This window comes from Sciurus vulgaris, assembly GCF_902686455.1.
Source record: "Sciurus vulgaris genome assembly, chromosome: 8".
In the NCBI taxonomy this organism is placed as follows: domain Eukaryota; kingdom Metazoa; phylum Chordata; class Mammalia; order Rodentia; family Sciuridae; genus Sciurus; species Sciurus vulgaris.
This window is the reverse complement of record NC_136468.1, coordinates 66,480,153-66,496,329: the sequence shown is the minus strand read 5'-3', so window position 1 is coordinate 66,496,329 and position 16,177 is coordinate 66,480,153. Positions and strand designations below refer to the sequence as shown.

Genomic DNA, 16,177 nt, shown 5'->3' with positions numbered 1-16,177 from the left:
CAGTTTTGTTCAATTTGTTACCTTTATAATAATATCATATTTTGTGCCCTTGGTGTCCATTTTTCTCAAAATGTGGCACAAAGGACAAGTTAGATTCTTTGGTAGTACAGAAATGTCATTCTAAGACAGGTGTTAACCTACTGCTTCATATGAAAGTACTTGAATTGCTTCACAGGAAATGACTCATACATTTTTTCCCAATAGTGTTGCCCACTCCACTTACCCCTGTATAATAAAGTTTTAAGAAAGTTTTATAATTGGAGGGGGTCCTTAAAGATCATTATATCTAACTAACTGCCTTATTTTTGGATGAGAAAAGATTTATACAGTTATACAGCTAAAACTTCTGTCTTCTTGGGACTGTCTTTTTTCATTTTTACCATAGTGTATTTCCTTATGAATTGGATTTCCCATGTCATAGTCACTTCACAGTTTTAATATTTTGACTGTTTAATAGTTTTAATTGCAAGTAAGGCCAGGGTGGAGCAATCATAGTAGCATGAAGGCTTTCTGCAAGAATCCTGCTCTTAGCTCCACTGTTGACTAGCTGGGTATTCTTAAACAACTTAACCTTTAGGCCTCAGTGTTCTTATACCTATTTTAAGGGATTGTTATAGAGTTCAGAAATAGTGTATAACAGTTATATCTAATATGATATCTGGAAGATTGGTAGTTTTACTAAATGGTAGGTATTTACTTGGTGCTCTTTGATAGCTATTTATAGTTTTGATTAAAGTAAAAGATTATTAAAAAATTAATATCTGTGTATTGCTTTATAATGTTGTAATATATGCCAAATGATTTATATTGTTATAATATTTGCCAAATGTCCTGTTTTTCTTATTTTCTATTTTGTCAATAAATACAATTTTTAGCTTTCTTTTAGGGCTCTGTCTAAAGTATAGCATATTGATTTCTTCTGTTTTAATCCATTTTGCTCTTTTATTTTCTTTCAGTTCCCAATGGGAAAAGCTACAGAAAGATGATACAGATCCTGGACAACTAAAAGGTATCTTAGAAAGTCTTGAAGCATTTATCAGAGATACATCTTTAATTTTCAATACTAAAGTTAATACTAAAGAGCATTCAGTCAATAAACAGTATTATAAAACTTACTTTTCAAGCCATAATGTATTTTGATTAATGATTTCCATTTAACTGAATATGAATTTTCTTTCTAAAAGTTAGAAAATGTCATGTGAAAGGCATTTTATGTTTCTTTCAATGTTTTTTATTGAAACCACCCAATTATATGACAAAATTTTACCTCAGTACATATATATTTTATATATCTAATTTTGTCTTACCTCACTTTAGGGTTATACTTCAGTGGTTATGTTTTCAAAGCAGTTTTTTAAAAAGAAAACTATTACTATGGATTTATCCCCAAAAGAACTGGTTTTACTTTTAAAATATGAATAAACATCCACAATTTCTTATTTTTAAAAATGCTAGTGACTGGTGGTTTGGAAAATGGTATGATTTTGGTTGGAAAAATGGTATGAAATTATGCTATCAGTTCTGTTTAGTCTTTTGCTTTCTGAATGTTTCATTAATTTACAAGTAATTTATAGTTGTGCTCTGTAAGAGAAGAATGTAAATGACTAAAGTTTAAAAAGTCTATAGTAATTTTTCAGCATTACTTCCTCACCATGTGATCTTGAACCCAGTTCAGTTTCTTAATCTATGAAATGGAAAGAATATCAAGCTTTAAGTTACCATAAAGATTTAAAGTGGTCCTTAAGTAAAACCCCTAGCAGTGTCTGACACATAGTAGATATTCAATAAATAGCATATTCCTTTTCTTCCCTTAAGAATCATTGCTGTTTGTCTGTGTTGTTTTATTTATTCATTGTTTTATTTCCTATGTGCGTAACATTGTGGGAAAACAAAAAAATGATAAAAGTCTCCTTCAAAAAACTCTGCAGCTTAGTAAGGGATTTAATTTATATGTGTAATTTTTGTTAACATAAGTCATAGTATTATGTGGGATAATGTGAAATACACAAAGTAGGAATTCGTATTAGAGGTGAAAGTTTTCTACCTTGGTATGATAGGGGAGCATCAGGAAAAATTTAACAGAGACTAACCTTGAAGAGAAAAGTGGGTGGAATTTAGACTTTATAATTAGAAAATCCAAGCAAAAATAATAGAATGAATAAAGCATATCAATAATTTTCAGTACAGCTGTTACCATCATCAACTCAGTTTAAAGTGTCACCATGATTAGAAGTCACTATATGTTTAACTAACAAGCCAGGGTGACCTTTTTCATAAACTAAGTCATATAAATGCTGTCAATTCTGGAGATAAAACTGAAGACTGAGAACACCATATGATAGTCAAAGGTTAAATGAGAAGAGATGCTTAAAACCTAATGGTAGCCTGATAAATACCTTCATGAAAGTATTTTTTTGTATAGGTCTCTCAGCATATACTCATGTGGAACTTCCATATTACTCTAAGTTTATTCTAATTGCTGCATACCTTGCATCATATAATCCAGCAAGAACTGACAAGAGATTCTTCCTTAAGGTAAAAGCAACATATTTCTTTTCACTTTATTTTTGGACCTATGTATCCGTAAGTTCACATCTACAGGTTTAACCTTCTGAGAATAAAAAAACAGTTTTTTCATTTGTACTGAAAATGTACAGATAATTTTTTTTGTCATTATTCCCTAAACAATATAGTATAACAACTATTTTTATAGCATTTACATTGTATTAGGTATTAGAGATAATGAAGAGATGATTTAAAGTATGCAGTAGATTATATGCAACTAATACACCATTTTATATAAAGGACTTTTGGGTTTTGGTATCTGGTGTGGAGGTCCTCAATCCTCCTATTGATACTGGGGATTAAGTCCTAAAATTTCTCAATACCTATAAATTTCTAAGGGCTAGAGTCTAGAATAAGAGATTGTTAAATACATATTTAAGACTCTTTTTCTAAAGGCTTTATTAGATTGCAATCCGAAATTTGGGAGGAGATAGTTTTACAGAAGAAAGGAATCAGGTATAAGTTGTACATTTGAAGCCTTTTCACTTTCTCAGGGCATTTTAATCTCTTACGATCTTTGAACATATTACTTCTTTCTGAAAAGCCCCTTCTCTAATACTTACCCTTCAGGTTTCAATTTAAGTTCAGCTTTCTCAGGGTGTTCCCCCTATACAACCTTAGCAGGTCTTCTTTATTGTTTCTGATTTCATACAATATTTGCTTTCTTCTTCAGATTTGTAACAATTTATAATAAATTTATTTTTTGTGTCCCCTGTCCCACTTCTCTTTAATAGGGCAGGGACCACCCTCCTTCAGTTATCTTTGAAAGTTCTGTTTTTATAGCAATAAATACACAGTGCTAAATCAATTCAGTAAATTCTTTTAGGAAGTATTGCCATTTTATTTAAAAACCTTTTCGTTTGCATGCAAAAGGTAATCTTCCATCTAATCCAAATCTAAGTCAACTTAAAACATTGAAGTATAGTATATACAATGGGATAAGTAGAATTTAATCTTAAAAATTGTTTTGCTTAATTGCAGCATCATGGAAAAATCAAGAAAACCAGCTTTCTAAAGAAACATGAAAAGGTATTTACATTTAAAATTTTCTAATGGTAGATACTTATGAATTTTTAGAAAATAGGAAATGGATGTGTATTTGTATTTGTCATTTGCATGTGAGAACTTAGTTGTGTTGATATAGTACAATTAATGTTGTAATAGTATTTTGTTATATTGGTTACAGTGTTTGAAAGCACATTCAATTGAGCTGGTGTGGAGACAAAACTGAATTGACACTCTTTTTATGACTTAATTAATGAAAAATGTCACCTTGGATTGTTAGTTAAACACAGCTGATTGATTGTGAGTGTTTTCCTCTTTATGCACTTTGAAACACCCTTAAAAATTACATGGAAGAAATTAAAAAGAGAAACTCAAAGGACTAAGCAGGTGAGAGGCCCCCAAATTTGGAATTCCATAGTAGATAAATATTCAGGTTATTAAGCAAATGAGAGGAGGCTAAAACCAAAACCCCAAACCAAGATGATTTGGCCTGAGGAAAAGTTTAAGTAGAAGCACAAGTAATTTTGAAGGTAGGAATGTAAGGCAAGGTTGAAACTAGTGAAAGAGCATTTAGACTATTAGAATCTCTTGTTCCACTTGGTGTGTCCAAACCCCTGTTGCTTCTCTTGGCAGAAGATGGAGAATTTTGAACTGTTGAATTTGTACTGAGAAACTGGGAATTATTTTTCACTCTCATTCTTTAAAAGTAGTTTTGGTCAGCATGTGCTTCTAAATTGATAATGTTTTCTTAGGACTTTGAAGACATTTTACTGTCTTTTACCCTTTATCAGTGCTGCTGACTAATATTTTCTATTAGTCTCTTCCTTTATCAGTAATATTATTTAGCTGCTTTTAAGTTCTTTTTCTTTGTGATTTTTACCTTTTCACTGTAATATATCTGAGATCAAATTTCTCTTTATTTGGGATTAGTTTTGCTTTCTGAAGTTGAATATTGATGCCTTTATTCAATTGGGATAAATTTTTAGTCATTGACTTTTCACATATTGCCTCTTTACCATTCATTCTAATATGTCTTCCTGAAATATTGAATAGACCTATGTCTATTCTCTTTATCCTTTTTATCTAAGTCATTTATATTCTTCATTCCTTTGGTGTCTGTATACTGTATTCCAGGGATAATTTGTTTAGATCTGTGTTCTGATTTTCTCTTGAGCTTTGAGTATTAAAGAGAAATTAAGTGACTTTTCCAAGGTTTATATGGTTACTATGTGGTAGAGCCTGGATCCAATTCTAGGATTGATGGACTCCAAATTCTTCAATGATGTTTACTACTGTCCTTAAACTTATACAACAAAAGAATAGAATTTTTAAAGACTTCCAACCAAAAAGGAAAAGACAAACATCCAACAGAAAAATGTACAAAAAGGAAGTTGAATGTCTAATAAACATGACATGATTATTCAGCTTCATTCACTAATGAGAGGTGCAAATTTTAACAATAGTGAGACATTCACACTCTTGGATTAATGAAACTAAAAAAAAAATGATGATTCCAAGTGCTCATAATACTGTAGTATAATTAAGAGCTTGCCTACTCTGTGCATTGATGATATCTAATCAAGTTAAGTGTGAATGAGCTTCCTTTCAGTCACAATAGGCTGGGCTGTGTTGCAGTATTAAAAAATAAAATGCCCAAAACTCTCAGTGACTTAACAAAACAAAAGTTTATATATTGCTCACAACATAATTGAATATGTGTCATGTGGCTTCCTTCATCTTACAATGATGTTAGGTGAAACCTGGCATCCTTTGATGTTGCCACCAAAAGGAAAGAGGACAAAAGGATGTAGTTGAAAGAGCAGGCTTGGAAGTAATTTTCATCACTTCTAGTCACAATCCAGTGGCCACGACTCAGTTACAGGCTTCTATCTAATTGTAGGAGAGACTGAGAAAAGAGGTCTTCCTATGTACCCAAGAAAAAGAAACAGTGTTGGTAAACATACAGCATTGTTTTTGCCCTATACTTTCACCCAGCAATCCCACTTAAAGAAATTTGCATATGTGCATAAGGGAATGTACAAGATGTGTCAGTCACAGTAATAATGAATTTTTAAAGTGGATACTGTATAGATAGTCATAAAATGGAATTCTAGAGGGTTGTTTAAAAATGAGCTAGAACCACATTTTTCTTTGTCCGTAAATGTCAAAAACATGATGTTGAAGAGAAAAGGCAATTTGGTGAAAAGATGTTTCCAAAATGAAATCATTTATATAAAATTTTAAATCATGCAAATAGTGCTGTATATTATTTGAGGGTACATATGTACTAGTAGTATAAAAACCTTCATGAGAGTGACAAATCAAATTTTAGATAGTGATTCCTTTTAGGGAAGGAAAGGGAAAATGGAATGGGAAAGCATTCAAAGAATCTTCAGTTTATCTACAGTGTTCCAATTTTTTATTGTTTTGTGCATATTGCATAATTAGGCTTTGATAAAATTGGCTTAGAGTGCATTGGTATTTATTATATTAACCTCTACTTTTCAAAATGTTCAGTTTTTAGTAAGGAAAACATACAAAAGTTAAGATCTGTAAAATGATTTCTGAACTTTTATATATAAATAACAAGTAAATATTGCATTTTGTAATTCTGAGTGGGTGTTTTTCTTTATAGTTTTTTGTCTTTTAAATAGGTAGTTATTCCCATGCATATAAAGATGGTTTTCTATTGTATTTGTCATTGCTAAGATAAAGTAGTTAAACTCTTACATTGCTACTAAAAACATACTAATAGGATAGAACTTGAGTAATGTAGTTTTCTAATGACATATAATTGTCCCATATGAATTTGTATGCAACTGTGAACATTTTGCAGTCTTTTAAAATTGTTTATAAATTTCACATTGTTTCAGGCTGATAACTTATTTACAAAATATATAATGCTTTATTAGTTTTCTAAGGTAGTATTAACCATATTTGATCTTTTTAGATCTGTTAATATCAAACAAGTAAATTTTCTGGAAATGGTCTAAAAAAAGTATTAAATTCTAGTCTAGGAGTTAAGAACCTGGCGTTGTTCACCTCAGTCTTCTAACAACTGCTTACAACAGCAAAATTGCAATGTTCAGGACTGCAAATGACTGTGAGCTCTCATACTTGTTGGTACTAAGAATATCTTGAGGTATAAGGTAGAAAATAAATCATGATTTTTTTTTTCTAGATAAAAGTTTAAACTTAAGAATGATAGGTTTATTTGTTAGCATATTTAGGCTAAAACAACAAGTATAAATGTATTACTTTTGGGAATTTATAGTCCAGAAAGTGAGTTCTCTGTTATAAGAAGAAAATCCATGTTTTTCTTCCTTCCTTTCTTTTTTTTTTTTTTCCTTCTTTTTATTCCAGACAAGCAATCATCTCCTTGGACCAAAACCATTTCCATTAGACAGATTGTTAGCGATATTATATAGCATTGTGGACAGCAGAGTTGCTCCAACAGCAAATATCTTTTCCCAGGTAAGCTTTATCACAGATTATTATCTATCACATTTGTGGAGTTCTTTACTGTATAATTGATAAAGTTCAGATATTGAGATTATTGTACAACATGTATTACTGTATTAACTGTACAATCAGCACTGTTCTTGGTAAGTACAGTTGGTCTTCTGTGTCTGGGTTAGGAATTCACAGACTCAATCAACCACAAGATGGAAATATTGGGGGAAAAATTATTTCTTTACTGAACATATATAGACTTTTATTCTTTATCACTCTGAACAATATAGTATAACAACTATTTACATAGCATTTACATTGTATTAGGTATTATAAGTAATCTAGAGATGACTTAAGGTATGTGGGAGGATTATGTAATTTTGTGTAAGTACTACTTGAGCATCCTTAGATTTGGGTATCTGTGAGGTCCTGGAACCAATGCTTCCCAAAATTATGAGGGATGACTATAACTGAAAATTCCAAATATAGAATCTTTGGGAATAATATTAAATTCATGTGTATTGTTAAGTATAACCTGATGACAAAAGCAGTTTAATATTTCTGGCTCTGTTTCTTCAATTAAGAAATTTTTAAAATTATCTTGTTGATTAAATGAAGAAGACCTTGATGATTAAATTCATAAATTGTCAGTTTATTTAAAACAACATTTACACTTTATTTGTAAAAAAATATTCCACAGCGACCTCCTTTCTTATGTATGTACTTTGCAGGTGGACATTATGCCTTTTCCCCCCCTTCAATTGATCTATTTTCCAGAATACTTTCTCAAAATTCACTAGGTGGCAGCAGAAGCACATAAATAGAAATAAGACTTTTTTCCCCTCCTCCCTATTTTTTTGCAGTACTAGGGATTAAACCCAGGGTTGTTATGCCTTTGAATTACACCCTTCCTTTTATGTTTTTTATTTTGAGACACGATCTCATCAGCTTGTTCAGGCAGAATGTCCTGCCTTGGCCTCCAGAGTAGCTGAAATTACAGGCATGTGCCACTGTTCTGCACTTGATGTTTTTTTAAAAAATGTAGTTAAGGGACTTTTTTTACTTGATATTTTAAGAAAAATCCATTCAAAGTATCACAATAAATTTCTTAAATGATTGAGAAAAGCAGTACTTTGCAGAATTGTGTTTATTGATATGCAGGTCATATCATAAATCGCAGTGAGCGTTTTATTTTATGTATATATTTTTGGTTAAGAAATATATAAATGATTCATTCACTATGAACAAATTTGGTCCCAGAATGGTTGTTATACTTTGTAATCTATTATGTGACATAGTTTTTAATTCTTCATTTAAAGAAGATTTTAAATAACAAAAATAGATTAGTCTCAATTTTCTTAACATTGAATTTAGATAATTTTTATGTAAGTAAGTATAGGAAATTATATCTGCATTTATTGTGTTCTTTTTTGGGGAGGGGGTACCAGGAATTGAACTCAGGTGCACTCAACCACTGAGCAATATCCCCAGGCATATTTTGTATTCTGTTTAGAGACAAGGTCTTACTGAATTGCTTAGTGCCTTGCCATTGCCGAGTCTGGCTTTGAACTTGAGATCCTCCTGCCTCAGCCTCCCAAGCCACTGGAATTACAGGCACACACCACCAGGCCCAGCTATTGTATTCTTGAAGAAAGGTTGTCCAGTCAGTTATTATGTTTCAGAAATAGATATTTAGATCCTTAATGCTCATAATTTTAAAAATTCAATTCAGATTTTTAAAAAATGCTTTGTCTGAATTAGTTTTTAGTCAAACTAATAATTAATAGCTTTCTGCACATAATACGTAAAGTTTTTTGTTTCTAATATTGCAATTAACTCTGAAATGGACAGCAGATATTATGATCTTTATTATAAACAATTGAGCCTTTAATCTTCAAAGAGATTGAATGACTTTAACAATATAATACAGTTATGTCTTTGAGAATTGAAGCCTAAGAAAGTAAGATAGAGTGTGCTTATAAACAGGGAAGATGAAAAATGGAGTTTGTTGAGAATGAGTAGGATTTTTGTTTTTTAAATATATCCAGTTTACATAAGTGATACATATTTGTTGAATAAAAATGAAAAACAGGTAAATAAAAAATGAAAAATAATATATTTAAAATCAACTGCACATTTTGAATGTAGAGTTTAGTTAGAGATTGAGAAAGAAAGAATGATGAGACCAAAGATAAGAAACTAAGAAAAAGCAGGACCCATTTGTGAACTGCCACTCTAGTTTGATTGGGAGTAGATGGGTTTTGTTGTAGAAGTGGTGGTACTGGTATCAGTAGTCATAGTAATACCACCTCTAGCACACATCACACTTTGCTCTTGGTATATACTGTACCTTTGATTGATAGGGATTTTACTTTTTTTTTTTTTTTTTTTTGTAATGAGGATCAACCCAGGGATGCTTTACCCCTGCGCTACTTTTTTTTTTTTTTTTTTTTAATTTTTTACTTTTAGGTCTCACCAGGTTGCTGAGGCTGGCCTTGAACTTGTGATTTTCCTACCTCAGCCTCTTGAGTCACTGAGATTATAGGCTTGTACTACTATGCCCAGCTGGATTTTGCTTTTTTAGAAATGAACTCTTCATCAGTTTTATCCTCTGGGGGCAAAAAATATAGCACTTAAAAACAATGGGAGGTTTCTGATTTAGAGATTCACTAACTGCTCTAGGGTTTTGACTATAATGAATAATGTTATAGTCTCTATGGTTTCAGCAATGCCAGTAACATAAGAAACACCTTGACCCAAAATGTTTCTTTTTTTTTTTTTTTTTATTGTAAACAAATGGGATACATGTTGTTTCTCTGTTTGTACATGGCGTAAAGGCATACCATTTGTGTAATCATAAATTTACATAGAGTAATGTTGTTTGATTCATTCTGTTATTTTTTCCCTTCCCCCCACCCCTCCCACCCCTCTTTACCCTCTATACAGTACTTCCTTCCTCCATACTTGCCCCCCTCCCTAACCCTAACTCTAACCCTAACACTAACCCTTCCCTCCCCCCCAATATGTGTCATCCTCCACTTATTAGCGATATCATTCGTCCTTTGGCTTTTTGAGATTGGCTTATCTCACTTAGCATGATATTCTCCAATTTCATCCATTTGCCCGCAAATGCCATAATTTTATCATTCTTTATGGCTGAGTAATATTCCATTGTATATATATACCACAGTTTCTTTATCCACTCATCAATTGAAGGGCATCTAGGTTGGTTCCACAGTCTGGCTATTGTGAATTGAGCAGCTATGAACATTGATGTGGCTGTATCTCTGTAGTATGCTGATTTTAAGTCCTTTCGGTATAGGCCAAGGAGTGGGATAGCTGGGTCAAATGGCGGGTCCATTCCAAGTTTTCTAAGGAATCTCCACACTGCTTTCCAGAGTGGCTGCACTAATTTGCAGCCCCACCAGCAATGTATGAGTGTACCTTTCTCCCCACATCCTCGCCAACACCTGTTGTTGCTCGTATTCTTGATAATCGCCATTCTAATTGGGGTGAGATGGAATCTTAGGGTGGTTTTGATTTGCATTTCTCTTATTACTAGAGATGTTGAACATTTTTCCATATGTTTGTTGATTGCTTGTAGATCTTCTTCTGTGAAGTGTCTATTCATTTCCTTAGCCCATTTGTCGACTGGATTATTTGAATTCTTGGAGTAAAGTTTTTTGAGTTCTTTATAGATTCTGGAGATTAGTGCTCTATCTGAAGTATGATTGGCAAAGATATTCTCCCATTCTGTAGGCTCTTTCTTCGCATTGCTGATAGTTTCCTTTGCTGAGAGAAAGCTTTTTAGTTTGAATCTATCCCAGTGGTTGACTCTAGCTTTTATTTCTTGTGCTATGGGAGTCCTGTTAAGGAAGTCTGATCCTAGACCAACAAGGTGAAGATTTAGACCTACTTTTTCTTCTATAATCTGCAGGGTCTCTGGTCTGATTCCGAGGTCCTTAATCCATTTTGAGTTTAGTTTCGTGCATGGTGAGAGATATGGGTTTAGTTTCATTCTGTTGCATATGGATTTCCAATTCTCCCAGCACCATTTGTTGAAGAGGCTATCTTTTCTCCATTGCATATTTTTGGCCCCTTTGTCTAGTATGAGAAAATTGTATTTATTTGGGTTTGTGTCCGTGTCCTCTATTCTGTACCATTGATCTACCTTTCTATTTTGGTACCAATACCATGCCGTTTTTGTTACTATTGCTTTCTAGTAGAGTTGAAGATCTGGTATTGCGATACCCCCTGTTTCACTCTTCCTGCTAAGGATTGCTTTAGCTATTCTGGGTTTCTTATTCTTCCAGATGAATTTCATAATTACTTGCTCTATTTCTGTAAGGTACGTCATTGGGATTTTAATTGGAATTGCATTGAATTTGTATAGCACTTTAGGTAGTATGGCCATTTTGACAATATTAATTCTGCCTATCCAAGAACATGGAAGATCTTTCCATCTTCTAAGGTGTTCTTTAACTTCTTTCTTTAGTGTTCTGTAGTTCTCATTGTAGAGGTCTTTCACCTCTTTTGTGAGATTGATTCCCAAGTGTTTTATTTTTTTCGAGGCTATTGTGAATGGGGTAGTTTTCCTAATTTCTCTTCCTGAAGATTCATCACTTATGTATAAAAATGCGTTGGATTTATGGGCATTGATCTTGTAACCTGCTACTTTACTGAATTCACTTATGAGTTCTAAGAGTTTTCTGGTGGAATTTCCAGGTTCCTCTAAATATATAATCATGTCATCAGCGAACAGGGATAGTTTGAGTTCTTCTTTTCCAATTCGTATCCCTTTAATTTCTTTGGTTTGTCTAATTGCTCTGGCCAGAGTCTCAAGAACGATGTTGAATAGAAGTGGTGAAAGAGGGCATCCCTGGCTTGTTCCAGTTTTTAGGGGGAATGCTTTCAGTTTTTCACCATTTAGAATGATATTAGCCATGGGCTTAGCATAAATGGCCTTTACAATGTTAAGGAATGTTCCCACTATCCCTATTTTTCCTAGTGTTTTGAGCATGAAGGGGTGCTGTATTTTATCAAATGCTTTTTCTGCATCTATTGAAATAATCATGTGATTCTTGACTTTAAGTCTATTAATATGGTGAATTACGTTTATTGATTTCCTGATGTTGAACCAACCTTGCATCCCTGGGATGAAACCCACTTGATCGTGGTGCACTATCTTTTTAATATGCTTTTGTATGCGATTTGCTAAAATTTTGTTGAGAATTTTTGTGTCGATGTTCATTAAGGATATTGGTCTGAAATTTTCTTTCCTTGATGAGTCTCTGTCTGGTTTAGGTATCAGTGTGATATTGGCTTCATAGAATGAGTTTGGGAGGGTTCCCTCCTCTTCTATTTTATGGAATACTTTGAGAAGTATTGGAATGAGCTCTTCTTTAAAGGTTTTGTAGAACTCGGCTGAGAACCCATCTGGTCCCGGACTTTTCTTGTTTGGTAGGCTTTTGATGACTTCTTCTATTTCAGTACTTGAAATTGGTTTATTTAAATTGTTTATGTCCTCCTCGTTCAGTTTAGGCAATTCATATGTCTCTAGAAACCTGTTGATGCCTTCAAAATTTTCTATTTTGTTGGAGTATAGATTTTCAAAATAGCTTCTAATTATGTTTTGTATTTCAATCGTGTCTGTTGTGATATTTCCTTGTTCATTCCGAATTTTAGTGATTTGGGTTTTCTCTCGTCTTCTCTTTGTTAGTGTGGCTAAAGGTTTATCAATTTTGTTTATTTTTTCAAAGAACCAACTATTTATTTTGTCAATTTTTTGTATTGTTTCTTTTGTTTCAATTTCATTGATTTCAGCTCTGAGTTTAACTATTTCCTGTCTTCTTCTACTTTTGGTGCTGTTCTGTTCTTCTTTTTCTAGGGCTTTGAGCTGTAGTGTTAGGTCGTTTATTTGTTGAGTTTTACTTCTTTTATTAAATGCGCTCTATGAAATAAATTTCCCTCTAAGTACTGCTTTCATAGTGTCCCAGAGATTTTGATATGATGTATCTTTGTTCTCATTTACCTCTAAGAATTTTTTAATTTCCTTCCTAATATCTTCTGTTATCCATTCATCATATAATAGCATATTGTTTAATCTCCAGATGTTGGAATAGTTTCTGTGTTTTACTCTTTCATTTATTTCTAACTTCAATCCATTATGATCTGATAGAATACATGCTAGTGTCTCTATCTTCTTGTATTTGCTAACATTAGCTTTGTGGCATAATATATGGTCTATTTTAGAGAAGGATCCATGTGCTGCTGAGAAGAAAGTGTATTCGCTCTTGGTTGGATGGTATATTCTATAAATGTCCGTTAAGTCTAAATTATTGATTGTGTGATTGAGATCTATGGTTTCTTTGTTCAATTTTTGTCTGGAAGATCTGTCCAGTGGTGAGAGAGGCGTGTTAAAATCACCTAGTATTATTGTGTTATGGTCTATTTGGTTTCTGAAATTGAGAAGGATTTGTTTGACATACATGGATGATCCACTGTTTGGGGCATAGATGTTTATGATTGTTATATCTTGCTGATTTATGCTTCCCTTAAGCAGTATGAAATGACCTTCTTTATCCCTTCTGACTAACTTTGGCTTGAAGTCCACATTATCTGAAATGAGGATGGATACTCCAGCTTTTTTGCTGAGTCCATGTGCATGGTATGTTTTTCCCCATCCTTTCACCTTTAGTCTATGGGTATCTTTTTCTATGAGGTGAGTCTCTTGCAGGCAACATATTGTTGGATCTTTCTTTTTAATCCAATCTGCCAGTCTATGTCTTTTGATTGATGAATTCAGGCCATTAACATTCAGGGTTATTATAGAGATATGATTTGGTTTCCCGGTCATTTGGTTCATTTTTTAAATTTTATTTATTTATTTGTTTGACACAACTTGTTTCCTCCTTTATTTGACAATTCCTTTAGGATAATTCCTCCCTTTGCTGATTTGCTTCTTTGTTTTTCATCTCTTCCTCATGGAATATTTTGCTGAGAATGTTCTGTAATGCTGGCTTTCTTTTTGTAAATTCTTTTAGCTTTTGTTTATCATGGAAGGATTTTATTTCATCGTCAAATTTGAAGGTAAGTTTTGCTGGGTATAAGATTCTTGGTTGGCATCCATTTTCTTTCAGGGCTTGAAAAATGTTGTTCCAGGCCCTTCTAGCTTTTAGGGTCTGGATTGAAAAATCTGCTGATATCCGTATGGTTTCCCCCTGAATGTAATTTGGTTCTTTTCTCTCACAGCCTTTAAAATTCTGTCTTTATTTTGTATGTTCGGTATTTTCATTATAATGTGCCTTGGTGTGGGTCTGTTGTAATTTTGTGTATTTGGAGTCCTATAAACCTCTTGAACTTGATTTTCCATTTCATTCTTCAGATTTGGGAAATTTTCTGATATTATTTCATTGAATAGGTTGTTCATTCCTTTGGCTTGTTTCTCTAGGCCTTCCTCAATCCCAATAATTCTTAAATTTGGCCTTTTCATGATATCCCATAGTTCTTGTAGATTCTGTTCATGATTTCTTACCATCTTCTCTGTTTGTTCAACTTTGTTTTCAAGGTTAAATATTTTGTCTTCAATGTCTGAGGTTCTGTCTTCCAGGTGTTCTATCCTATTCGATATGCTTTCTATGGAGTTCTTAATTTGGTTTATTGTTTCCTTCATGTCAAGAATTTCTGTTTGGTTTTTTTTCAATATCTCTAACTCTTTATTGAAATGATCTGTTGCTTCCTGTATTTGCTCTTTTAACTGTCGATTGGTGCGATCAATCAATGCTTGCATTTGCTCTTTCATCTCATCATTCAGTGCGTGCATTTGCTCTTTCATCTCATCGTTTGCTTCTCTGATCATTTTAATTATGTACATTCTGAACTCCTTTTCTGTCATTTCTTCTGCCATGCTGTCACTGGGTTTTATTGATGTAACATCTACATTTGTTTGCAGCATTTTCTTTGCTTGTTTTCTCATATTGTTCAGGTATCAGAGGACCGCTGAGATATTGCAGATTTCCTCTATTGACTTACAATGTCCCTGAAGATTTCTATATATATTCCCCCTTAGCCTTCAGTAGGCTGAAGTCCTGGAGGAAGTTGATAATGCGGTGCTCCACAAGGAAGCTGCCTCTCTAGGAGTGGTGGCCTTCAGGTGGGGTATAATCCCTGCTAGTGGGCAGAGGTGCCTCCACTTGTTGACCAGTGGTCATCCAAAGGGGACCTAGGCTGTGGGCTGAGGCAAGGCCTGTTTGGGCCTGAGTCTCTGGTTTTACCGTCCTTGTGGGGAAGCCTCACCCAGCAGGGAAGACTCACCCGGTGGGGAGGTCTCGCTGGTCAGTTCCCTCCTAGAGGTTCTCCTCAATTTACAGCTACCGCCTGGGCTGGGCTGCCTTCCTCTGCAAAGTTTCCAGGGGCCCGGCCCTACCTCCTGGGCCTGGGAGCCTCACCCTTCGCAGATGAATCTCCTTAGGCTGCCCTTCCTCAGAGAATCTGCCTGCAGGCCTGGAACCCTCGCTCCGCCCTAAGCCTGTCTCTGTGCGGCTCTTCCACCAAGAAGCCTCCCAGATCCTGGGATCCTGCTCTGCACGCAATCGCCTGGCTATGCGGCCCCTCCTCTGAGCAGCCACCTGGGGCCCTGTACAATCGCTCTGAATCCCAGAGACCCGCCACACGCCTCTTCCTCCAGACAGCCGCCGAGTATTCCGGTGCGGTCACTAGGAGTCCAAGAAACTCACTGCGTGCCTCCACCTCCTCCAACCACCCGTAGCCCTGGGCAATCAATCACTCCGAGTCGAAGTGACTCTCCCCGTTCCTCCTCCTTCTCCAGATAACTCCCGGGGTGTTCAGGAGCGGTCGCTCTGAGTGGCTCTGAGTCCACGTGACCCGCAGCACAGGTCCTCTGGGCAACCGCCCGGAGCTCTGGTGCGGCCACTCAAGACCAAGCGTCCCACCACGCTTCTCCTCCAGGCAGCCCCCCTGTGTTCAGGAGCTGTCCCTTTAAGTCCAAACAACTCACCACTCGCCTTCTCCTCTGAGCAGCCGCCTGGAGCGCTAATGCAGTCACTGGGAGTCCACACGACCCGCCGCGCTTCTCCTCCTCCTCCTACTCTTCCAGGCAGGCCCCGGTGTTCAGAAGTGGTCTGAGTCCAAACAG

The 16,177-nt window shown here is 34.8% G+C and overlaps 1 protein-coding gene across 1 annotated transcript in view; it reads left to right on the top strand.

Annotated features, from left to right (window-relative positions):
• Positions 1-16,177, top strand: part of ORC5 (origin recognition complex subunit 5) — a 78,341-nt gene that overhangs the window by 38,098 nt on the left and 24,066 nt on the right. Inside the window, exons 9-12 of the mRNA XM_079150031.1 lie at positions 957-1,009; positions 2,423-2,535; positions 3,547-3,594; positions 6,934-7,044. Of these exons, the coding sequence (XP_079006157.1) occupies positions 957-1,009; positions 2,423-2,535; positions 3,547-3,594; positions 6,934-7,044 (325 nt within the window). The remainder of the gene's footprint in view (positions 1-956; positions 1,010-2,422; positions 2,536-3,546; positions 3,595-6,933; positions 7,045-16,177) is intronic.